General features: G+C 35.7%; 1 protein-coding gene, 1 long non-coding RNA gene and 1 other non-coding gene across 3 annotated transcripts; all 3 read left to right on the forward strand.

Annotated features, from left to right (window-relative positions):
• The first annotated feature begins 205 nt into the window (after positions 1–205).
• On the forward strand, positions 206–5,639 carry LOC105923207 (carcinoembryonic antigen-related cell adhesion molecule 1). Its single transcript, XM_021314605.2, has 3 exons — positions 206–481; positions 802–1,068; positions 5,073–5,639. The coding sequence occupies exons 1-3, from the start codon at positions 307–309 to the stop codon at positions 5,381–5,383; spliced, it is 753 nt and encodes a 250-aa protein (XP_021170280.2). The 5' UTR covers positions 206–306; the 3' UTR covers positions 5,384–5,639.
• Positions 5,640–6,657: 1,018 nt separating this feature from the next.
• On the forward strand, positions 6,658–14,845 carry LOC105939678. The gene is made up of 6 exons (XR_004930711.1): positions 6,658–6,936; positions 9,349–9,454; positions 10,356–10,402; positions 10,487–10,524; positions 11,230–11,370; positions 13,238–14,845. It is a non-coding gene; the product is annotated as an advanced glycosylation end product-specific receptor (long non-coding RNA).
• Positions 14,846–21,586: 6,741 nt separating this feature from the next.
• Positions 21,587–23,895, forward strand: LOC105939677. Its single transcript, XR_004930712.1, has 5 exons — positions 21,587–21,768; positions 22,039–22,296; positions 22,875–23,163; positions 23,241–23,516; positions 23,601–23,895. It is a non-coding gene; the product is annotated as an uncharacterized LOC105939677 (transcript).
• The last annotated feature ends 3,044 nt before the right edge of the window (positions 23,896–26,939 follow it).

The raw sequence follows: 26,939 nt of genomic DNA on the forward strand, positions 1-26,939 counted from the left end.
TATTTTTTGTAAGTAATAATTATTACAAACCTACAAGGAAGAAAATTGTTAGTGTAAACATGTGAACCAGATCAGTGGTTCTTAAGCTGTTTTCGTAGTTAATCAAAATGTGGATTCTGTTCTGAGTATTGTTGTGCTTAGCTTTTAGTTTGCTTATTTTTATAAACTTACAAACATTTCTGTTTTCTTCCCTCAGAACCAGTTTCCGGTGTAACAGTAACTCCACAAAGTGCAGACTTGGTTGAGTTCAGTGGTCCTGTCAGTCTGTCTTGCTCCTCCTTTGGATCGTCTCTCTCTTTCCTCTGGATGAACAGCAGCACTAATGTTACAGCCAGCGACAGAGTTCAGATCAACATAACTGAGGGAAACTCCTCTCTGATGATAATCAATGTGACCCGCTATGACCACGGCCCATATTACTGCCATGTGCTAAATCCTGTCTCTAATGGTAGAAGTTCTCCAGTGAACATCTTCATCAGTTGTGAGTTGTCAACATAGATGCTCATCAGAGTTTAACTCATTGTCACATCTGATTAAGAATTTTTATGTATAGTTTTATAAAACAATCCTTAATAAGTTGCACTTCAACAATAATCAATATGCATTATTCTGTATGTCATTAGAAATTTAAATTACATGGAAAATGAGGGATTAAGCGGATCAGAAAATGGATGAATGGATGGAAAATTCACATTTATTTGAGCATTTTTGTATACTAAAAAAATTAGACAGATAGATATCATTGTTCAACTAAAACAATGTATTTTGCATGACTTTTATTTCCGGTGTCTTCTACTCCAGATGGTCCAGAAAATACAACACTAAAAGTTTCACAATCAACGGAACATTATGTAGAAGGGTCAGACATTACTCTGGCTTGTTCAGCTGAGTCGAGACCTTCTGCTGAATTTACATGGTTTCTAAATGGAGACCCGCTGCCTGATACTGGACCAGAACTAAAGCTGAAGAACATTAATATCAGCCAGAGTGGAAACTACAGCTGCCGTGCCTTTAATGACAAAACCCGGAGAGAACAAACATCCCAGCCCTTAGCTGTCCTTGTACTTGGTAGGTGTAGAAATCTATTTCTGCCTTTATGATTTATGACGTAAAATGTTAATACCCTGTCATAAATTAAAATATTTTTGAGGAAACATATCATTACACAAACATACATTTCTTTTTCCAGATTTGTGGAAATAATTTAATAAATGTTAGAATCTTTGTGCAAACCTATTTGATAATTGTAAATATACCAGTGATCTATTTTAATCCCAGAAAGTTATTCTGCCACTATTATTATAATAATGCAGTTATTGAGGCTCTGCAGTTACGTGGCAATTTTTACTCAGAAACTAATACATGAATTTAAAACAGGCCCTAAACTATTCTGGACAGTTTTTTTCTTCATCTTTTGTTCAATAGTCTAGTTTTAATTTCTCAAAACATTTTGGTTCTAAACCTGGCAAGACAACTCACCTCCAACCACATTTTGGAGATTTAAATCACAAGTATATATGGTGCTTCTCCGAACCTGTTTGTTTTCAGGAATTCTGTTGTAGGGCTAGCATATGCTTCATTTATAAATTATCAATCTCACCTTCATATTCTTCTTCTCGGTCCTGTGGCTAGATGGTCCCACACAAACCATATATGATCACCTTCAAATTTAGTCGCACGTTGTACAAGTTAGGTAATGTATGCCTGTGCAAATTCTCAGTTGTCCGGGTCAGGATAACTGATTCAGGTGACCGAGTACTCCACTCACACCAAGCAATAGCCTCTAACGACCCAGGACAGTGACGGCTGGGCCATTGATTTGCATCTGACTTAGAATGTGCCTACGAAGATGGGCTTCAATGTCCTTTTAAAATCAGCGGTGCACCAACTGCAGGTTGCGAGTCATTAAAACTGACAAAGACTTCTGGATAGGTGCCGAAACGTTTTCAGGAAGAACTGAGCGAAAGTCCTGTTGCCTCCGATTTAAGCCTTTTTTCTCTTAGCCAATATAAGCCTGTGATTTAATTACCTCTCCTGCCCTCACTGCCTTCCTCCTTTTACAAAACATTATATTTCATTGTGGGCAGTCTAAGGCACACCTGTGCACTAATCATGGTGTCTAATGAGCATCTTGATATGTCACACTTGTGAGGTGGGATGGATTATCTCAGCAAATAAGAAGTGCTCATCATCACAGATTTAGACTGGTTTGTGAACAATATTTGAGGGAAATGGGGACATTGTGTATGTGGAAAAAGTTTTAGATATTTGAGTTCATCTCATAAAAAATGGGAGCAAAACCAAAAGTGCTGCGTGTATATTTTTGTTGAGTATAGTTTAAAAACAGAGTGAATAAACAACAACTGAGTGAGGAAGGTACCAGAACTAATTTATCGAAAGCAAAGAGTACTTCTTGGAAAATTAACATTAAGCATTACAAAGGAAACCATGAAATAAGGGTCATTCTAGGAAAAGACTAAATACACAACAGGAATGCTAAGTAACTTGTGCCTGATGTGTGGTAAACAGAAACTTAAACCTGTTGAGAAATATAGTAGAATGTATAAAAAAGACAAAGAATCTAATAAAACACACTGCCTGGCCCAAAAAAAAAACCAAGATTTGCCACCTGGGTTTAACTAAGCAAGTAGGCACAAGCCTCCCTTTGGATAATTACTACATGGCCAATTTGTTTCATATGGCAACAAGTTATTTAACCCCAACTTTTGCAATGAGTTGCTTCTCAATTCTTAAACAACCATGTGGAACGACACATCCCATGGTCGTGAAAAAGATGTCAGTCTGTTCAGAAGGGTCAAATCATTGGCATGTATCAATCACAGAAAACATCTAAGGAGATTGCACAAACTACCAGAATTGGGTTAAGAACTATTCAATGCATTATTAAAAACTGGAATTATAGCCAGGAACCATTGTTGAGGAAAAAAATGTGGCCGGAAAGAAATCCTGAATGATCGTGATCGGCGATCACTTAAATATTTGGTGAAATCAAATCAAAGAAAAACAACAGTAGAACTCTGGGCTATGTTTATTAGTGAAAGGAAGAGAGTTTCCACGCTCAATGGATTGGGACTGAATAACTGTGTAGCTTTAAGAAGGTCACTAATTGTTAAACTAGGAAAAAAGGCTTCAGTTTGCTAGGGAGCATAAAGATTGGACTCTGGAGCAATGGAAGAAGGTCATGTTGTCTGATGAGTCCAGCTATTGCCCTGTTCCAGAGTGATAGGTGCATCAGGATAGGAAGAGAGGCAGGTGAAGAAGTGATGCATCTATCATGCCTAGTGGCTTTTGTACAAGTCCTTGGGGGCAGTGCTATGATCTGGGGTTGCTCCAGTTGGTCAGGTCTAAGTTCAGCAATAGTATGAGCTCAAAGACTGAGGTCAGCTGACTACCTGAATGACCAGGTTATTCCATCAATGGATTTATTCTTCCCTGATGTCACGGCCATATTTCAAGATTACCATCCCAGGATTCATTAGGCTCAAATTGTGAAAGAGTGGTTCAGGAGCATAAGCCATCATTTTCACACATGGATTGGCCACCACAAAGTCCAGACCTTAACCCTATTGAGAATATTTGGGATGTGCTGGAGAAGGCTTTGCGCAGCCGGCAGACTCTACCATCACCAATGCAAGATCTTAGTGAAAAATGAATGCAAAATAAATCTGGGTGGAAATAAATCTTGTCACAGCGAATGCGTGCCATTATCAAAGCTAAAGGCAGTCCAACAAAATATTAGTGTGTGACTTTTTTTTTTTGGCTAGGCAGTGTACATACCCCATGAAAATCAGAAAAATAAGCCAAACAACAAAATCATAAAGTCAAAAGTCATGGTCTAAAGTGCCTAGGGTTAGGTAATATGCTGCAGGTTTTGTCAAGAAAGTAGATTTTAGTAAATCTGAGTAGAATACAGGCACATTCAACCAAGCCAATATTTGTTGTGTGTCTTGGCTTAACAAGCCTGAAATCCCATTTAAAAATAATGAATATCACCAAAACATTCATGATGCTGCTTTTTAAACTCAGACTTACTGATTACAGATCTATGGGTGTCTTAATAAAGGACTATCACTTAGTACTTCTCTTCAGAGTGAAATCATTACTTCTTTTTTTTCCTGGTCTTGAATCTGTTCGGCTCAGGGCATGGTGTTTAAATTGTTTTGAGGGTTTATTTTAGCCTTTTTCATGTTGTCATAGACTAAACTAAAAGTGTCAAGTTCTGTGGGTTTGATGATGGAGTGCAGACAAGAGCTTGTGACTCGCATGGTGAATAGTGTGATGATTTATTAAGATGAAACAAATAACAAACTTACAGGTAGACTGGCGAAAAACAAGGAATCAAGAACATGGCAAAGGGGAGACCAGAACAGGGTAGCATCTCAGAGGACCTAACGATGAGTGTGACTAAACTGGCAGACTATATAGGGGAGGAAACAGAAGGAACAGCAAGTGGAGCAAATGACACAGGTTAGAGGAGCCAAGGTTTTTAAGCAGAAGGAGAGGGAGGGCAATGAACTGGCAGGAGCAGGAGGAGAACAGAATCTAACAGGGAAACATGAAGAATTGCCAGACATGAAGGAATAACCTAACTAAACTTTAGACAGGAAGGCTAAAAATAGAAATAAAATGAACATGAACTGATAGAATTAGACAATTTTATTTTCTGTCCTTCATGAGGTAACTTATTTAAAAGCTGCATTTAAAAAAGAGTTTGTATGTCACTTTATATAGTGTATACTCTAAATAGTGTAATGAAACACAATTTATTAATATCAGATTTTCTTTCAGTGGCATAAATAATTTTAATAATGATTCTTTTTGTTTATAAATAAATGCTCATATAACCTTAATCTTGCATCTTTATAGTTTAAAAAGAGCCTTTTCCTCATTACTAGGCAATAAAATAAAGATGGAATTTCTTCATAGCCTTATATTAACGTAAACATTTCTTTTAACAGTCAGACAGAAAATCTTGCCAAGTGTTTTGTACACAGTAAATAATAGTTAAACCATTACTCTGTTTAACTTTTTTTTTTTTTTTGCACCCACAGAACGAGTCTCCAATGTGAAGGTAGCTCCACACGGGACAGACTTGGTGGAGTTCAACAGTACTGTCAGTCTGTCCTGTTCCTCCTCTGGATCTTCTCTCTCCTTTTTCTGGACCAACAGCAGCTCTAATATTACAGCCAGTGACAGAATCCAGATCACTGATAAAGGAACCAAGCTGACTATAGTCAATGTGACTCGTCATGATAAGGGACCATACATCTGCAATGTGTTCAATCCAGTCAGTGAAGACAGCAGTGATCCAGTAAATCTCTCCATCAGCTGTAAGTTGTTGAACTGTTTCTTTACCTTCTGATCAAACCTGCATTTGGACCACAGAATTGTAGTATTGTTACACTTTTTCTGATGTTTGTAGTTTCTTTAAACTAAAGCAATTGGAAACATTTATTTTCACTGCTACGGGATTGAGAAAAGTATTGTCTCAGCTAACAGCAAACGGGCTTAAATCGGAAGCAACCAAATTAACGCTCAGTTCTTTCAGAAAATATTTCTACACCTATCCACGAGTCTTTGTCAGTACAAGTGGCTCAAACTTGAGCAACCTGCAGTTGAAGCGTGAGTAAAAGTCCTCCATTCACACCAAGCGGATGCGTTGGCACTGCTATAAGACCTGCAAATTGTGAACCTAGAAGGAAACACGATTTCAGCAATCAAAGGTTTCTGACCAATGATGACTGGCCAATATGCTGCTTTAGACTCTGAACATTGCATTGTGCTATAACCTACAGGGAATAGTGGCCACAACCCACGTTTTTTTTTTTTTTTTCGTTTTTTTTTTTGGGGGGGGGGGGCTTTATCATCTCGGGGGAGACCTCTAATTCCTCATGGTCTCCCTCCCTCCTCAGATTGTCGATCTGAATGCACAGCCTCATAGGACTTTCAACATGGAGCACGGTGTGAGGCTGTCAGCCGGCACTTAAAACTGCAATCAGTTTAACTTTTTAAATTGTGGGAAATACCTGCGCTTTTACCTCTGATTTACACATTTAATAAAATCCTCTCTGTGATTTTTATTCACACTTTTTCTCTGTGGTTGCCATTTCACGAGGATTAAAAAACGATCAGTTCACCCATTTTTAATACACATTAACATTCATGAGATGCTTTGCATTGACCATTTCTTTCCATTAAATCTGGGTTTGACCATTTAATCTGGGTTTGTAGACTGCACAACTTGAGGTGAAACCAGGTATGCAAACGTTCAGATACAGTTCGGATCTATAAATGGAAATTGCGTGCTGGTGTGCGAGAGCATGGTCTTATCGTCCCTTGCCATGTGTTTTAAAATATACCTTTTGAGTTTTGTTCTTCTGATTAGTTTGCCTGAGGTTTTAGACTTTTGGATTGATTGCAAAATTCACGTTTTTTATTTTTGTCATAAACTCTATCCCTATTTGGTGCACATCCTTTATACTGCGCGCACGCACGCACGCACGCACGCACACACACACACAAACACACAGTCTTATGAGCATAATATCAAAAGTTTGGTTTTAAGATGTTTACAACACTAACACTTTAAACTTATTTGTATTGTGAACCAACTGGAATGACTTAATTCTGTTGTTTCTTTAAACTTAGATGGACCAGATAATATACAACTGATGGTGTCTCCATCAGAAGAAAAATATCCAGAAGGATCTAACATTTATCTGCGCTGCTCAGTTGAGTCTCAACCTGTTCCCCAATATCTGTGGCTTCTGGATGGAAATCGTCTCAGTAATACTGGACCAGAGCTCAGTCTGACAAACATTCAAGTTAATCAAAGTGGAAACTACAGCTGTCAAACTTTTAACAGCAAAACCATGAGATATATAACATCTCAACCTTCAGCCATCATTGTATATGGTAAGTTTCCAAAAGTCCTTGTTGTAAAGATTTTGAATTTAGAAAAAATGGTTTACATTTAATTCTTTAGAGCAATGTATAGCTGTTTATACTGTTTTTGAATGATTATAAGTTATTGACTTCTGTTGCGGGATAAATGTTTAAGTATACAAAGTCACTTGCCATCTGACTTAAACCTTTTATTTCAACTTTTCAACTTTTTAATATTTATGATTTTTATGGTTAACATCAACTCTCATATTCTGTGCTTACCCTTTTCAATATGCGTTAACAGAGACCATTTTTAGCATACCACATACTATCCTGATCTTCACAATAGAGTGTAAAACAAAAGCTAGCGGTTAATGAGTAATACTGCAACAAAACATAAATTAAAATAAAACCAAAAATATAGATGCTATCCCATTGTTTTTGCACAGTTTTTTCCACAAAGACGTCTTATTATTTACTCTAAGGACTGACCTGTTAATAGTGTTGTGCGATTATAGTTATTAAGTTATTTACTGTTTAATAAATAACTCTCTCTCTGTATATTGTCTGGTGAATATCAGCCCAAACAGCTGATATCAGGATAATAGTTGAAAAGAATATTTCAAGCACTGGTGTTCTTTCAACAGCAAACTCTGCACACATATAGAATAAATGTGACAACTTCTCGTCAAGTAAAATAATTTTACAAAAATAAAAGGAACATGTAGAGAACATCACTATATAATGCTTTTTATCTGAATTAAAACTATATTTCCATCAACAAATCATCTCTACCAGGCTAGTGAAACTTAATTAAACCACTTAGCAAAATTAAGATAAAAAAAAGCTAAGAAACGATGTACACACAAAAGAAACAAAACAACAAATAAAATAGTTGAAAACCATCATCACAATGATTTAGTGAAACCTGGTTCACTGCAGATCTAAGTTAAAGAACCAAAGTTCATCTTAAAGCATATGGAATGAGGTTAAATTATCTTAACAAATTTGGAATGAGGTTAAATTAGTTTAACTAATTTAGAACATTTGATATGAGTTTCAACCCATTCACGATGCAAATCCTGTAAAAAAAAAACATTATTTGAGATAGTAAAATTATTAGGAATGATTTGCTATGTAATTTGTATGAATGTAATTATTAATAATTAAGACATGAATTGGTAACTTAGGAAGCTAGAGGACACTGTGACGGTTGGTCATTAGCTTGATGTAAAGTTACACAAAATACTATTAAATCAACAGTAATCCTCCCTATTATGATGTGCGCATAGCACTATCAAACCACTGCGCAGCTAAACGAAACAACGCTATGTTTAAAAACAAACCATAGTTACTTTGACTAGGGCTGTAGCCGCAATTTATCAGTAGGAAGCAAATAGCGCTGACGCTAGCGGGAGCTTGCTGGTCTGTGAATCCCTGCATTGGATCAAAAGGGTCTTTGCAGGATCTCCGGTGGTCTGCGCTCCGGCTGTGGACATGGGTACCTCCACTTGGCCTTCCTACTGTGGCTGTGTTCTTAAGCTCCCTACACAGCTTGAAGGGACAATTTTCAGATCAGCTTTTTTCCTGCAAAAGTTGAGGAAAGGTCACAAACAGCCTGTTTTCATGGCAGTCTGCGGGTTAGGTTCCGATGTGTAAGGGTAGCCCCGATTCTGCCTGCATATGTGGCAGTTCTCTGAACAGAGGAAGATGAGAGGCTCCCCTTTGCTGCTTAAAGTGCTGGGTTGAAAAGAGAGCTATTGTAGCATGACCAGGGGATTATACCGTGCACCCCCCCCCCTCCCCCCCCACCGCTACGAGAGGGAAGTAGTGACTGCAGGAGTCCCCCACACCTACCGTGGCCTTAGATCAGCCTTATAGTGTGATCGAATGTTATTTTCCTGATGCTGATTGCACAGCAATAGTCTGTTAGTATAAGCGATCACAGTAACTATCTGATGTAAAAGAAGTTCAGTGAGATAAACAGTGAATAGTATTTCGTAGAATCACTGTGAGAATTTTTAGGTTAGAAACATTTTCGATGCCAGAAATCCATTCAGGTACCTGCTGGACTTTAGGGCTTTATTATAAAATGTTCTTGCTGATTCTCCAAACTTAAGATCACCACAACTGGTGTCTACTGTAGATAAGATGGTGACTGTGTAAAAATGCTAACACAGAACCCCCTTCAAAAGTATCTCGTTTATATATTGTTAAGTTGTGATGTTTTGTTGTATTCAGCAATTTATGTATTTTATTAGTTTTGCCATAATGTACGCTGTAACTTCTAAGCACTTTGAGATTTGCAGCAGATGATTTTATCTATAGGGCATGAAAAACAAGTCATTGAAGGCTACAGCTTACCAGTATTTATGGATATTTGTCAGCCTCCGTCTAATATTAATTACTGAATTAGAATATCTTGTATCATTCTTCTTTCAGAAAGCACCCCATCATCAGGATTATCTACTGGAGTCATCGTTGCTATAGTTGTTGTGTGTCTGGTTGTTGTCATAGGTCTTGGTGTGGGATACTACATTGTGTCAAAGTAAGTGGAAAAAAGGCTTTCTAAAATAAACAATTGGGTAAACTTATGGCTCAGTAATTGAATTAAGGTAAAAAACATTTAGATGAATATGAAACTAATTCTTATTAATTCAAAGAAGTTACTTATTAATACCTTTATTTTTTTAAACGAACCATTGTCATTGTCAGAGTTTTAGTAATAACCTCAGATTTCCATGCGCTTTAATTCATAATTACAAGTAAGCTTAAAGTGTTACATTTGTTATATATAGTTAAAACCAGATGTTTAGATACACTAGATTAAAAAACTGCCATTTCCTTACCATTCAGCTTTAAATCAGACTACAGTTATCCGGGTTTGTTGGGATTACGTAATTCATTTTTGATTTGCTAAATGCCAGAATAATGAGAAGCAGACCTTTATGACCCTTTTCAAGTTTATATACACTAAGATTACAATGGCCTTTAAAAGTTTTGTAAAACTTAGATGTTGTCATGGCCTTGAAAACTACTGATATTAGATAATATGAGTTAATTGGAGGTAAACCTGTGTAAATAGTTTAAGGTAGCACCTCAAACACAGAGTCCTTGTGTGACACCATTTAAAAACTAAAGAAATTAACCAGGATATCAGTGAGAGGGTGTGGGTCTCCACAAATCAGTTTTTTGTTCTTAAAAAAAGAATAAAACAGCAAGTTTTGTCTAATTTAATCTAAGATTTTTTATGTCTTTGCTTGAATAAAACCATTTAATCAACACATCTTAAAACCTTTTCACCAGTAAAACTTAGGTTGTGGTTATCATTAGTTAGGTAAAAAAATTACTTGTGCAGGGCAAATACATATTCTATTTGCATCCTTGGGATAACCATTCACTTTTTGTTTAGTATTTAATAATATCAATCACTCTTACTCTATTAACAGAAAGCCTTGGAAAAACCCTTTCAGTAAAAACACTTCTAGAACTACAGGTAACTGTTAATATTTAGTATCGCTGTTGGTTTTACATTCTTTTCTTCATCATTTGATTCTAATATATTTTTTATTGTTCAAAGGTGGTAACAACCAAAGCAATGCAGACAATTCAAGTGAGGTAAGAAGTTATTGTTCCTGTTACATTCAGATACATTTTTTGGACATTTTTAGATTCTCAACTTGACAAAAATGTTCATGTTTATGAGCTTGATAGACAATTCAGTCCTTAAGCAATTTTTATTTGATTCCACTACAACTGAAAAGGTCATATTTTTTTGGTAGTCATCGGATTTGGTCTAAATGCAATTTATTCTATTAAGCCATACATTTTACATAGTTTTACAAATAATTAATGTTTTCTACCCAAATGATTAATCTAGATTGTATATTTATTGTTGAGCTCAGCTTTACTTGAGGCTTGAAATGCAATAAAATGAAAAAGTAGAAGGAAAAACAGCTTTTCATATCACCTTCTGTTTAAAATAAGTATTACTTTATAGTTTATGAAAAGAAAAACAAGATTTCTTTCATAACTGATATGGACAATGAACCACAGCGGCTACTTTTTTTCATCTTCTCAGCTCTCATAGTTACTTTGGACTTGAACAAATATTTTAACAAAACACTGAAAAAGGAAAGTTGCATTTGATTGGGTGAAAGAAAGTTAAAGCCAGTCAGTGCCCATGTTTTTTTTCCAGCAGGAATACTGTAAACAGTTTCTTTTATTTTTTCAGTTTTGTTGCTGTTAATAAATGTTTTTTTCATCAGATCCTTTTCACAGGAATGTTGAGCTTTTCTGAAGAAAAATATTTTAATTTTACAGGAGATGAACTATGCAAGACTGAAGTTTCCTAAGAAGACTAAAGTAAATAAAAACCCAGCGGATTCAGACAATCCTTTATCAGAGTACGCTCAGGTCAGAGTGAACAACGACAGATCTGCCGCATTCCGGCCTCCTGCTGATGTAAGCATAACCAAGCGCAGTAAACCGGACCGGTGCATGTTAGACTAGGCCAATTTAGTGGTTGTTTTACATTATTCCTAAGGCAAATGATTAACAGCCTTTTACTCAATGACACCTTGATATGTAAAAGGTCTTATTCTCACTTAAACTTACCTTGAAAGTGAAAATTTAATTGAGGTGATTTACAACTTCAAAGTCTTCCTAATACAAGTTGCAAAGCCAGTGTTATTTGCCAACTACTATTAGCAATACAAGCTGATACTAGTGTATTTCTTGCCATGATACAGATTTAAACACAATAGCAACAGGTTACTTTGTATTGGTTTTGTAGTTTCGTATGTCTGAATATTGATTTATTAATTAAAGAGATACAAATCCTTAGTAGTGCAATAAACAATAATGTCATTTACAGCATCTATTGTTACAGTTTAGATGTGCAGCAGCAATTTGTGTTATAATTTGGCAGAAATCTACAAATTACCTTTTTAGAATTTCTAATTTAGGGGGATTTTCTCAGTTAGAGCTGTCTTGAGTGTCATTCGAGAAACAGCTTCTCTGTGGCAGCTGGTTTCAGCAAATGGCACTCTGTGATGAAGGTAAAAGTCTAAACAGTTTGTATGCAGGATGTGCAGGGGTCTGCAGAGATGTTAGCTGCTCCTTCTCTAATCCTAGAACTTTACCAGTCCTTGATGAAGGGAAGGTCAGCCACGGCGATCCTCTCTCCAGACTTTGAATAATAAATATTTGTTCATTGCAGTTTGGATCTGTCCTGTTTTATTGATGAGACAACCCCCACAGTGATGGACAAAACAAAATAGTTATTTACAAAGATAGGACAGGCTGAATGGCAGTGTAGAAGATGACCAGCAGCTCATGTGGAAGATTGTACTTCTTGAGTTGATGCAGGAAGTGCAATCACTGCTGAGTCTTCTTTTAGCAATGTCTATGTGTGAGGACCATCTGAGGTCCAGAAAAATTATGGTTCCTATAGGAACCGTCATTGGCCAACACTGTGATCACAGTAGTGGATCACAGTGTTGTTGAGGATGGTGAGGGTCATAATTTTTTTGTACTGGAGAGGATGTCACCCAGTCTAACCTGATGGTGCCGGTCAGTCAGGAAGCTGGTGATCCACTAACAGCTGGAGGTTAGCACTGTGGGCTGGGTGAGCTTCTAGTGGAGGATGTCTGGGCTAATGGTGTTGAAGGCTGAGCTGAAGTCCACCAACATGATTATGGCTTAAATAAAATAAACACGTAAAAAATATTTAAAGGGCCTTTGGAAAATGTGTAAGCTTGTAAAGGTTAGTACATCATTTCTCTCTTAGCATCTAAATTATCAAACTGTGCAATAAAGTGTACCATTCATGCAAACATCAATGGTACACACCATTCATGCAATCATATAAGAACACAGCAGAGTATTAAAAAACTTAAATTGCACATAGGTCATGGAAAGTATTGACTGTGTTACTCTAAATGTATTTTTATAAACTTAATGGAATGAGTGTACCATCTTTAGTATTTAGAATTAAATTATCACATAAATATTCCTCAATTATGACCATAATTATAGCAATTATAAAAAACAACTGTTAGTCCATTATTGTGCAAGTCTTCTATATCTTAGATATGAAACATTTAGTGGCTAAGCTGGTTCGTAGAGGCTCATCACTTCATCACAGCACCTAACATCAGACTTTGAACCTGAAGATAAGACATGTGACACAGTAAAGTGTAGGTTTATGATTCATTATGAAGCTGGATCACCAGAGGAAATGCTTAAGAGTCTGATGTTTTTTTTCTCAATATGCCTCATTTTAACATAAAGTTATAGTCTCTCTGTAAGAAATGTACATGTTTTGCAGGAGCAAAGCTACACTGAAGTCAAGATCCCTACAAACAGAACCGGATGGGTACAACAGGCACAGACTGGATTTTCCTCATCAGACTACGCTCAGATCAGAGTGAACAGTGACAGACATCCAGCTCCTCCCCCCAAAACCTATAAGCCTCAAATTGATAAAAGGCTAGCTCCTCAGCCTGGTGCCAACGGTGAACCAGTTTATGGTGTGGTGAACAAAAGCCAAAGGCGCTAGATCTGATGAATGCAATCCAGGCCGGGAAACACACGATGCTGTACTTTGAAACCAGATTATTTATAATTGAGATGCTTTAACCAGTTTACTTTTTTCTCAGTACTTCTGAAGTTAATGATTAACGAGCTCTGACAGTTATTGCTAAGGTCAGAAGGCAGATCATTTCCCTTTTTTACTTTATTACTTCAGTAATGGGAAGTGAGCTTGAAACTTCTCCTTATGATTAATTTAACTTTGTCATCATAATGCTTCTGATTGTTCTGGTGGAATATTTGACTTATTTATGTAATTTTGGAGGGCAGTGAAATTAACAGATTGTAAAACAAAGCATGTCTGGCAGATTTTTATTTTTTATTTTCTTACAAAGGTTATTTCAAAAATATAATTTATACAAACATTAATTTTATTGATTTGACATACATGCTGCCACATGCATTTTGATATCATAGTTATTTAATTTATCGCCAACCTATACTTTATTTTGATGCATAGTATGTATGTTAAAATAAAAACATATTTCAATGTCCTATATGTGAAAGTTATTTTCTGCATTATGTGGATTCCATATATTAATACAGAATTCAAAATACTTGAGGAAACTTGATATGATTCAGAAACCTGAAGTTTCATAACATAATAAAAGTAATATTGTTAATTTTACATAATTGTGTTTTCAGTGACGTCTGGAACTGAAATGGAAGAGCTTGTGCTTAAGACAGAATGTGCAAACAAACACATGGAGTAATTTGTATACTTTTTGCATTTAATTTTCTAAATGAGGCCAAGCATTGTATGCTGATTTGTGCTTTTGGTATTGTGAACTTGCAGCTATGCCTCACAGATAAAATACAACACAACATTTAAACTGGCCTTTCCTTTGACCAAGGGAATCACAAGTTGATTTTGTAGCTTCATAGATTTTATTTCAAAATGACACAAACAACAAATCTTTCGGTCAAAGACAGGAAGATTTAATCATAAGAGCTATTGTTGTTAAGTCAACAGTTTCCCTATATTGTTATGTATTTGTTAATTTTATCATTATGAAAGTGTTTCAATTCATTGTGAATCTGTTTAAAATGTATTCTAGTAATGCTATTCCCTTCTAGAAAAACACATTTTCATATAAAGCTGTTTGTATCTGTGGTGCCTGTATAGATTTATTTTAGGTTCACCCTCTAAAATAACCATCAGTTAAACTGAACCTTTCGCTGCATGAGTAACTTATTTTTACTATAATAAAACTTTTATGTTTGCCTTAAATCTATATACTTGATGTTTTTTCCCAACAAAACAATGCATATATAAAATAAATTCTTAATACATATTTCACCTGCTGCTGTCAGGGTGCAGATAAAGCTTGCTTTTGATACAATGTGACTGTAAAATTCTAATAAATAAAATCTTTTTGAATTACTTTTTGAACTAGACTGGTCTTATTCTGTCTGCCTTGCACTTTTAAATGTTTCTGATTGTAAATCAGCATCTCGATGTGTTCGCTATTACAGAATCCATTGCCACAATAGTTGCAGGTTTTTGGAGAGTTAAACGTAAAGTAAGACCGTTCAGTGGATAATCAACGACACAAGGCAACTTTATATATATAGCGCTTTAAAAACACAAGGCACTGAAAAAGTACTGAACAAAAACAATTATTGAATAAATAATGAATAAATAGAAAAGGAAGAATTTAAATGATTATTGAAACTAGACTTAAAGAATCCATGTAAAAGTAGCAACATGAAATACAACATTGACAAGAAGGATATGAAAACTGATTAACACCGTATACCAGTTCAAAACCCTAAGAGAGTGGGTCTTAAAACCAGATTTAAAAATGTCTATCAAACAGGCTTTTCTTATTTTTAATGATCTGTTACTTTTCTTCAGTTGTTGATAAAGTTTTCAGTAGTTTGGCATAAATTTTGCAATTAGGTTGAAGTGAAAAGTACGCAGAAGTAAAAAAATTAAAATAAAAAATATAACGATTTACTTAAACTATTTCTATAATGTATAATCTTACTAGCAGCGGGTCATTGAACCTAGAAGATATGCACACTGCATTATATGTTAAAACTGTACTTTAGTAATTCAGTTCAAAAAGTCAAACTCATATAGATTAATTATACATAGAAGAATATATTACGATAATTTTCTTCTTTAATTTCGCTAATTATGACTTACAGCCAATGAAAACCTAAAATTGAGCTTCTCTGATTATGTCTGTATTACAAAACAATAGGAAGATGATTTACCAGCTGTCCAACAAACCCTCATTTATAAGCTGTGATGGTAGTTTGTCAAAAAGATGGCTGTTCACAAAGTGCTGTTTGCACAATAAGTAAGATAAAAAAAAATGAATAAAAGTGTTTGGGATAACCTCAGCCTTGAACAGAATAAGAAGCAAATCCCATGGAAGATACTGGGGACACATGGTCAGCCAGATATTCAAAAGACTCAAATTTGCCCAAGAACAAGTTCGATTTTAGTGAATCATTTTAGAAAATTATTATTGAGAGGCATTGTTTCTATTAGTGTGGATGTCTCACTATTTTTGTATGTTTCTGTTACCAACATGCAATTAAGCTCAGTAATGAGGTCATAGATTAAAAAGGTTTTGCTGACACAAGTCTATTGTTTAATGAAGCTAGTTTAAGTGACTTAATATTTCTGTGGGAAGACATCCGTGCCAAGAACTAGAGTTTGAATTTGTTTTCTTCTGTTTTGCATCTCATCAGTTTATTTTGTTTTTTACCTGTTTGCACAGAGATTTTACAGCATGCTCCCATTACAGGTCCAAGCTTTTTCTGCAAATAATCCCTGCTGATGGTCTTACCACACGTACACTGTAAATATCACTTTGTTTATGAAACATCCTGTATGCAAACCGGTTGGTCACCCTTGATAAGTGGAGGGGCGAGATGACAGGGTTTATGTGGAGATTTGGTCATGGAGTGTGTTGTATTCCCACTGTGACAAACTTTTTCATGTTGTCATAAACCCAGGAGAGTGGAGTCTACACTGGGAGGAGAGAGTGGAGAGGTGGGTGGGTTCTGTGGGGAAGGAGGCTGTGTATTGACAGGAAACATTTTATGGAGGGAATTTGTAGGAGGGATTTCAGGTAACATAAAAGACGCCATCTGGTGGAGTATCACATGGTGAAACATCTCAAATAATATCTTAATAATAATAAATGTCAGTTTAAAACAATGTTAAAATGGCGGTTTATATGTTTCTTGACTAATAAAAGCATTCATAAAATAGTTAAAAAAAAACACCCCTGTATAAGTTGGTGAATTAAAAAAAATACAAAAAATGTGTTTAATTTGTTAGCTCAATAAAATTAATTTTGACTGATTTCATAAAATATGTGAATTACTTCATTTGCATCAGTGCTGCTTTTCTATCTAGTTCAATCAATTTACTGAGAATTAAATGTGAATATTTTATTTGATTGGTTCTTAAAATATGATTTAAAAAATATTTCCACATTTTAAAGGCTTGGTTGTTAGTTAAAGCTCTTGGTGAGATTAATGCCAACATCCTGTTATTTAACTGAAAAATAGTAACCTAGTTTGGATTTCTGTAATTATTACATGTTGAGCTCAATCTGTTACCATTTGGCTGTTAGGATATTTCCATATGCAGTTGCTTGCTCTTTCTAGCTTTGTTGTGTTTCATGTTTTAAAGGTTCTAATGGTATACAGTCACTTACAAACCCAGCACTGAGGTTTACACATTTATTCCAATTGCAGGTTCCTGGATCTAATCAAAACCTTATATCACAGACTCTTTTGGGGCTTCAATCTGTATAATATCCTGGGTGGACATTTAATAGTTATAGAAAAGTACTTACAAATTATATATACAGTGTGTGATTTGTATAGAGTGTTAGAAACACTTTTATGACACACAGAGAGGACTTTAGTCTGGATGGACAGACACTGTAGGTTACTTCCTCCTACCTGTTTGCTTATAGCCAAGTCATAATTTTTTTTGTTTACACTGTCCTTGGTTCTATTTAATAATCAACCAGGTACTGCTGAAAGGTCTGAAAGAAGAGTCTTTCCTTATTGCTATATCATGACTGTAATAAATGTAAAGTGAGCCATAATGTTCTCTTTATGATTCAGTTTTCAGGTCATCAGTGAACTAATATAGTTAAGACATGAATACTTCTGAAAACTATTGTGATATAAGCAAAGTTGCAGTATTAGACCACAATGATCCCACCGTTATGGAAAAATGTAGGTGAGTTGTATGGAATTATGAAAACTAATCATGTTATTATTATACATTTTGGTAATGGGAAGCATATCACTTTACAAAGAAAAAAAAGTTTTCCTTACAGATTAAACAAAATCTTATGACATAATGCTAGAGGAAAGATAATGTTTGTTTTATGACTATTTGTCGGGCAACAAGCACTGCAATTATGTCAGACAAACATGCGGAAACTGGAACCTAATTCAGAACATGATTATATCAAAGGTGAAATGTTGATGATAAAAAATATCTCCCTCAATCAGAAGATGTTCAAAGTGCAACCAGAAGAGGAATGTTACCATAAGAGGTTTTGTCTTAGGTGTCACACACAGTCTCTTTTATAACTAAGTGTGCCATTTGGTAATAAAAGTGAACATAGTGTGTTGGAGGGAGTTCAGTGTGATTCAGCATTAAACGTTAAAATGTTTTACTTCCTCCTCAACACATCATCTAAACAAGAGGACCGAGATAAAGCAACAAAATAAAGGTAGTAAAAAATAATCTCTGTTAAAAATTACCCCTGTGATGAAAAAGCAACAGCTGCACTTCAGTCAAGTCATTGCAGAGCACATAGGTCAATAGATTTATTTATTTGACTTTTTCCAACAATGATAATTTATTGTTTATTATTCACATATATTTGCAAGGGTCCTAATTCACTGTGGGTTTTAAGCATTTATTTAATCTAATCTTAAATAGAACTTCAGTTTTGTTTTGTTTTTTAACACAAGCTTTCTCATTTCCAATCCTTGAAATTAAAACTTTTGTTTCATTTAAATAAACTACTTATGAAGTTAGAACTCTCTTTTATATGGTAATTTTATTTATCCATCCATCCATTTTCCGAACCGCTTTATCCCTCATGGGGTCGCGGGGGGTGCTGGTGCCTATCTCCAGCGTTCACTGGGCGAGAGCATTTTATTTATTTATTTATTTATTGGTCAAAAATCTTATTTTGTATTATCTCAGTTGCTTTTGAGATTCTCTGTCATTTCTTGTTCCTTGTTCAGGGAGAAAGCAGCAGTTTGAAAATTCATTGTGATTGTGTGACAAACATTTGACCTATTGATTTCATCATAACTCACAGGATGCTGATGATTTTTTTGTAATATTGCAATTGTTATATAGCTGAGAAAATAGTTTCAGTCGCCAAGGTCTCTGGTACTGATCTTGTCCTTAACACATTTTAAATGCCAATGTATCACAGTGTGTTTTTTCTGCTGTTCATTTTGACACAGTTTAATTTACAAAAACTTCTTAGTAGCTTCACTGTCAAAGAATTCCTAACTACATTTTGAGTTCATTTTGTAATAAACAGAAAACTTTCACTGCTCAAGACATTTTAAGAACAGGTTTACCTGAAAAAGGGTAACGTAAGGTTTACATCAAGAAATGTGAAGTGTGAATACATATTTTATTTTAATAAAAACTCAAAATTCAAAGAAAAGCCTTCTGTTTACATCTTACAATTTCATTTTATTACCCTTGTGCAGTTAGGAAAAGGTTGTATTCATGGGTTGAAAAAACATACCCCCCTCCGAGTTTTCTTTGCCTGCCTTTATTATGCCACTACAGTGTATTTTTCTCTCTCTGTTTTTCTTTTCTTATGTTTGATTCATGAACAGCACTTTGAATTGTCTTGTCACTGAAATGGGCAATACAAATCAACTTTCCTTGCCTTACAGGAAAAGCTGAAATAAACAGATTTATTTTCTTCACAAGACGTTCTCCATAACAATAGCATTAAGATATTGCAAACAAAAACCTTCCAGACAGGAGCCATGTTTAAAGTTTGATTTTGAAGACAGTCAAAGATTAAATGTTTCCAAGTTCTGTGATCATAAAATGAGGCTTCAATTATGAAGGTAAATGAAGGAGTGTTGTATCCACATAATTCTTCTATATATTAGATAAATGCACAAACTAAAATGTGTTACTATTTTAGATTTTTTTTTAGGAATATTTTCAAATGTTGCTTTATCATTATGTTTAGCATTAGTTTTAATATTTTGTCAGAATACTTTTAATTTGCAGACTATGTAAAAAAAAAAAAGTTTGTCAGAAACTTTTTTGGGGTAAGAATAAGATCAGCTCCTGTCATACAGCACCATCTAGTGATGTTAGAAATTATGAGAGCTGTTTCACAAAAAACAGAACCCTCTTTAAAATAGAAAGGATTCCTGGATCAGTGTGTACTTCTGTGCTTTTTTTTTGTCTCTGCTCTGTCTTCTCTAACTCCCAGTCGGTCGAGGCAGATGAGCCTTGTTCTGCTGGATGTTTCTTTCTGTTAAAGGGGAGTTTTCCTCTCCACTGTCGCTTCAGGATATGAAGGATTGCTGCAAAGCCATGGACAATGCAGACGATTGTCCACTGTGGCTCTACGCGCTCTTTCAGGAGGAGTGAATGCTGCTTGTCAAGACTCAATGCAATCTACTGGGTTACTTTAGATAGGAAACTTTTTGACCTATCTGCCTGTATAATTTGATTGAATTTGACTGTGTAAAGTGCCTTGAGATAATCAGAGCATCATGCCTTTATTCTTTTCATGAAGGCCCATCCAGGCTCGGGAGGCGTGACTATGTCAAGCCAGCTTTAAGTAATTCAAGTAAATGGCCCAGCTTTTTTCAGGAGAACATGAGGTTGATCACAGGTTTACTGATGATACAATGGATGAGTTGCATGCACCAAACTTCAAACCAAACAAGCAACATCTTTTGATGGAGCCTGATGAGGAATTTAAGCACATCATTCTCAACAAGGAAACACTGCTGCTATTATAAAGAAAAAACATATTTGTTTGGAGCTACTGCTGTGGCAAACAAAGTTAAACCATTTTTTCTGTGACTCTAGGGGGCGCTGTTTCGTTAACCCTTCTAAACCTCTTAAAAGAAAAGCTGTAGAAGGATGAAACTTTTCAGCAAACAACCTTCGCAAAACAATGTTCACCTCATATAAGATTTTAATAGTGGCATTAATGATTAATACAACTATTGTTTGAATTTAAAACATTAAGCATAGACTCTGAAACAAATAAAAAAAATTAATGTAGGATACCTGATATGCAATTAAATTACCTATTCATGATAAAATATATCAAATAACATAACATCCTTTCCCTTCACAGTTGTTAAATTATCGAGCCTTATGATTTGTGTAGTTTTTGCTTTTTGGGCAGAAATTACGTATTTTGTGCACTTTAGGGGCACTACGTTTGTTCTGGATGAGTCAACAAAACAGCGTCTCCTACAGTCACATAATCTGATACGTCGTGCAAAATGGTGTAACAATGGACTTTATTGACAATGTGTTTTGTTCTGTATCAGCCATTTCTCTAATCACCTCAACACATGTAACAGTCTATTAAAAGCATTTCTGTTAAACTTAGAACAGAATCACTCTTCAAAAACACAAATGAACACTATCAGAAGCAATGCCCACATGGATAATTATAAAGTTAATAATGATATAGAATACCATCAGAATGTTAAAATAATAATAATACTTGACTGAATACCAATATGTATCAGTGGTATTTCAATGCAGACTCATAAAAAAAACACACTCAGAAAACTGAATCACTGACAAATGTTATTGGTTTCTGAGCGGCATGACTGCTGACTGATCAGAGAAGGCACCAGGGTTAACTAAGCATGGCTGTTAGCCTGGTCTGGAGCAGGTTGGCTGCACAGAATAAATGTTGTGAAACCGAGTCCAGGCTTACCTCAGCCAGGATGTGTGGAAAATCCCGGCTTAATCTGCTATCTTGGTTTTGCGAAACAAGCTTCTGAAAGTTCAAAGTGCTTGTGCAATTTTAACACTGCTAGCAGAAAAATTCCCACTCTTTAGTTGAGAAACTTGACCTCATATGGATGTCAATGACTTCATTACTTGGTAAATTCTTTTGTTGTGAAATTTCTGAACTAGTATATGAAGAATCAGTTTTAGAAGCTCATCAGCTATGGCCAGGATGGGGAGCTTTACTATGAGCATCATATGGAAAATGCTTTATTGTGCTCTGCTGCTGGCATCCATGGGTGAGAAAACTTTACTTTCTTATCATATAAAACTGTACTCATTTTAAATCTATTAACAGCCTATAAACAGTCAGATGCTGCAGCATGATTTTTTAAAAGTCGATGGGAACCTCAACTCTCTCTCAGGTCTGTTTTAAAGCAAAATTGTTTTAAAAGAATAGATAAACTACTTTTTGGTCCTAATTTAGATGTGTCAGTCAGGAAAAGGTAATGACACTCAATCTTCACATTATACTTCAGCTGATAACAATTGTACCAACACTTCCACAGGTGCAGCAGGACTCGGTGCCACGGTGCAGATCTCCTGGACCGGTAGGGTGACCGCCGGTTCCCGCACCACCTTCACCTGTTCTTCGTCTTGTTTTCCAAACTGCATCTACAGCTGGAGCGTTAACGGCAGGACAGTCAATGGGAGCGCATTAACCTGGACACCAGATGGACAGGACGTTTCAGTGGAACTGCAGTGCACCGTCCTCAATCCTAAAACAGGAAGGTCCAGCAGTACAACCACCATCGTGGAGATCAGGAGTGAGTATGCAGAGTCAGATAGTAACTAAAGTTTAGATGAACATTCAAATAAGTTATTCAGCTCTGTATTTATAGTCATTTACATGCTGTGGTGGATCATCTTTCTTTCTTGGACAAATAAACCTGCAATAGGCTCCATGTGTGTCTGGGAGGAGATTCAATGATAAACATGGACTCTGAGATTCATCTTCTCAACTTTAGATGGTTTTATACTAGCAGATTAAGGCTAATAAAAAGGAAAATATTACACATGAACAAATGATGATGTCACAGTGTAGACAGCTGATAAAAGTATTTCTTTTTAAGTTTCCAAAATTTCTTTACCCTATATCCATAACTAGAAAACTACTGGACCCACCCTGTCTATATTAGTAAATTCCCAAATGTCCCTATTTTGGGACACTAAAGGAATTTCTTATCTACTTCCTACATCCATTGATGGTTTTGTGTATTTTGACCTAAATAAATACCTGAATATACCCTTTATTTTTGAAAGATACATGTTCATCTCATTTCAGCATAACCAAGATGTAAATGTAATTCTTCTCCTCTTCGTTCCTTTGGATCTTGTGTTATAGATCCAGTCTCTGTGCGAATCAGTCCTCCAAACATTGTCCCATCTCTCAACCAGCCGCTGAGCTTGGTCTGCCAAGATTCTGAATCCAGAGACCATCCAGGCTTTATCAGACATCGTCTGGTACAAAGATGGACAGAAAGTGGCTTTCCAGGAAAAAATGAGGTTCCTTCAGAACAATCTCACCCTTCACTTTGACTCTCTGCTCTCCTCCGACACTGGTTTTTATCAATGTGAAGTTTATGTGCCACAATCAGAGACGAGGGTTTACAGCCTGGGATTCCTGCTCAGCTGTAAGTATGCAGCCGGAGGAGTAGGTTAAGTAACCTCAAAGTGTTTGTTGTTGTGACATGTTCTGACTCTTCTGTAGTTGATCCGTGGAACGTCACCATCAGCGGACCCGATGAGGTGTTTCCTGGCAGGTTGAGTCAGTTCGTCTGTGTCACCAGCTGCACACTGAACGTTGAATGTACTGTCAGATGGGAGTTCAGAGGAGGTTTCCCCATTGGGACCTACTTTTCAGTCAATGCAAATCACCTAAAGTGGATTCCCTCCAAACCCGGGACATTTCAGAACTTTACGTGCATCGCAGAGAACAAAGCTGCAGGTCGCTCAGCTGAGGACACAAAGACAGTCGAAGTTAAAGGTACAAACAAATCGCCAGTATGTAGCATTCTGTAAAATAAAGAGTAATTAAATTTAATATATATATATTTTTATCTCTAAACAGGAATTCCCATCTCTCGATCAGAGGCAACACAGCTCAGTGGACTTTTAGTGTTGGTATTCTGTTTCTTTTTGATTCACACAACTGTTCCTGTATTTAATATTTAAAGAATGTATTTTGAGGTGCTATTTATTTTTAACAGTTCTTTGGTTTGTCTGCTTTACTGTCATTTGATTTAATCCCACAAAGCTGCTAAACAAAATATGTAACAATAAAGTTAAATGAAACCTTAACCATCTTCATTATTTTATTAATAATGTAATAAAGTGTAATAAGTGTAATTCGGACACTGGATTGATCAAAAATAAATGATGTGTTTATTATGGTAGACTGGGCTGTCCTTCTTTTCATAAAATCCTTTACATAACATTTGCTTGTTTCCTGTCCTCATATATATATATATATATATATATATATATATATATATATATATATATATATATATATATATATATATATATATAATTACCAGGAAAGTTCAGTTTTATGAAATAGATTGTGAAAACAAGTTCGTATTGCTAAAATTTAAATGACTGACTGAGTGAACCATTTCATCACATCCTGGACAGCTTTTTTGAAATGTTCTAAGGTTAAACAATTTGAATGAACCGTTAGACGTTAACTCAGACATGTTTTTCTTTATCCTTCTGTATTACTAGTCTTCATGTTATGAGCCAGGCAGGGAACCCAATATTGAAACCAGACACTGTGTTTTGCTTTAAAAGGTTTAATAATGAAAACCAGGAACCTGGTACAGGCAGGAAACCCTTCTGCAGAAGTAAGCAGAAGCCATGCGATGCTGAGGGCTGCTCAGAGCAGAAGGTGACACGCTGGATGACTGAAGCCTTGTAGAAATCCGGGATACAGGCTTGGGTCTGACGCGGGTTGTTCCGGGCCAAGCTGGGCTCGTAGTCGTGATAACAGTCCAGGTCATGTCCTGAAAACAGAAAGCGGCGTAGCTGTTCGGCAGGGGCTTGGCTAGGCAGGTGATAAGCCTGACTGTAGTAGTGGAGAAGCCGGCTGGCAGGTGCAGTCCATGAGGCCACATTAACAGAGACAGCAGATAGGCCAAATTGTGAAACTTTGTTTGCCTTTACATTCCTGGGTGGACACGTTTACTCAGAATATAATCGGAAAAGTTAAATTCTATACGTCCACCTGCTTATCATTAAGCGTCTTTTGTCAGTGACTCACCGGCCTTTTTGTTTCTGTCTGAAACGGAACAAATATAGCAGATAAGTGTATCACTCTGAGCAAAGTCTGGAAAACTGAAGCTTTTTGTTATGTATTATATGTGAATCTTATCACAGCCTTTTTGATTCAAATCTTGATCTTTATGAGGATCTTGACATAAAAACTTGTACATCTGACTTCTTTTTTCTCCGCTCCCACTAAGCAAAAGGTTTAGGACTTTACAAACCAAATTCAACAGACTAAAACCATTTTTATCCCAGATCAGTCAAATTGATCCACCTGTCATGGACAGACAGTAGCAAGTACTCTGACTGCTGCTAACCTTTGTTTTGTGTATTGCTTAGTGTATGATTTTTTGTTAATACACACGTGTGTGTGATATTCCCACTGCTAAACAAGATCTCCTTAACCTTAAACTATTTTCTTCCATTGTGTGAAACAACAAAAATGAATTCAATCCTATTTTATTCCATAATTATTGGTTGACATATTTTCAATCTGTAGGTCCTGTATAGGTCTTGTTTTTGATGTAAGGTTCAACCCTAGAGTGCTCTTAAAACACGGACAGGAACAGGAACAGCTTGGCTTTGTTCTAAACTGTATGTACAGAACATCACTTTATATTTTTTAATATAATTTCTAAATATAGTCTGTTTAAATATTACCCAATGCTAATGATACCATGTATTTGCATGACCCCTGTGTAACCCTGCCAGAGAAGAGTTGACAGGTGGAATTAAATGATCTCTAGAATAACTTCTTTCTTTGAAGTATTATGTGTATTTTTAGGAAATTTCACAGTGAGCTTTCTGTCACTGCTATTAATCTACCAGATACATTTGTTGCTTCATCTGCTGTTGTTCATCATAAAAAGTGCTGGATCAAATGGTTTCTGAAAGCAAAATGAAGAGAGAGTAATGATGTGAAATTACTTGTAGCCAGAAAATCAATGAAGAAAGTAATCAATACATTCTTGTATTGATTACAAGAAAACAAACAATATTTTTGTGGGATTTAGCTTGTATTTTCTTTCAACTTTCTGTTGGTGTTGTACTTTTCAGTTTCCAGAAGGGGGCGATCTCCTCTAAACTAATGTAGTATGCCTGGAACCATAACGTACCTTGATTGTTAGTACCTACATTTAGTTTATAAAAGTGTTGTATAGATTTTATTGAGATTGATTGCAGCAAAGCTAAGAAAATATCCAAAGTTTGACAGGATATTTTCTGGGCAATGGCACTAATCACACAGGAATGTTGACTTGATAGTATAACTCTGTTGTTCTTCTGGCAAATGTTTTTTGTTTCTTTTTTTTTTCTGGTATTTCAGTAACATAGCATTGTTTAGGGTAATTTAATATTTTCTACTATTGTTAATCTATAAACAAGGTATAAATGTAATGCTGAGGTAGAGATTTCATGATATTTCCTGAATTCAAAGTTGCCGGGATTTGAATACTGCACTTACTCAAAACAGAATAAAAGAGAGTTTTTTTATTATTATTATTAGAAGGTTCTAGTAAGCAGTTCACTGAACCTGTGTTTTTCTGTTTTTAAACTCCTTTTGTTTATTCTATTATATTTGGGATCCTTAGAACTTTATGGGCTCAAAATCGAGGTAAATAATTATAACATCATTAGTAATGATGATTAGAATTAGAGCTAAAAAGTTGTTGCTACAAAAAGATTTGGTTTGGGTATGACCTGGTAATGGTTTATTTGGGACGTAACGAGATTCTCACTAAACCCTTTGTCTCACTGTATAAAAAATAAAATGTGTGACATGATTGCAATACTTATATTTAAAAAGATAAGCCACTGTTCCTACTGATGCATAAATCAGACAATCACTTAATTATTAGAGGGTGAACTTTAAGTTTTAAATACCTTATTTCAGTAAAAGGCCCTGGTTCTAGTGTGGTAAGAGTTGGGCTGCACACAGTAAATAGAAGTCCAGGCATTGTTCGTAAAGCGATGACTTAACAAGCGTGAGCATGCGAGTGAATTCATTATACTTAGACATGACGTCAGGAAATGGAAAAAGAAAAACTGCATTTAAAAAGGAGTGGCCTGGTGCAGCTGTGGTTTACAGTCACCACACAGTGGTTCCTGTGAGAACTTTGCATGCACTCCCAGTGCCTGCTTGGCT

Source organism: Fundulus heteroclitus, chromosome 3 (assembly GCF_011125445.2).
Source record: "Fundulus heteroclitus isolate FHET01 chromosome 3, MU-UCD_Fhet_4.1, whole genome shotgun sequence".
NCBI lineage: Eukaryota > Metazoa > Chordata > Actinopteri > Cyprinodontiformes > Fundulidae > Fundulus > Fundulus heteroclitus.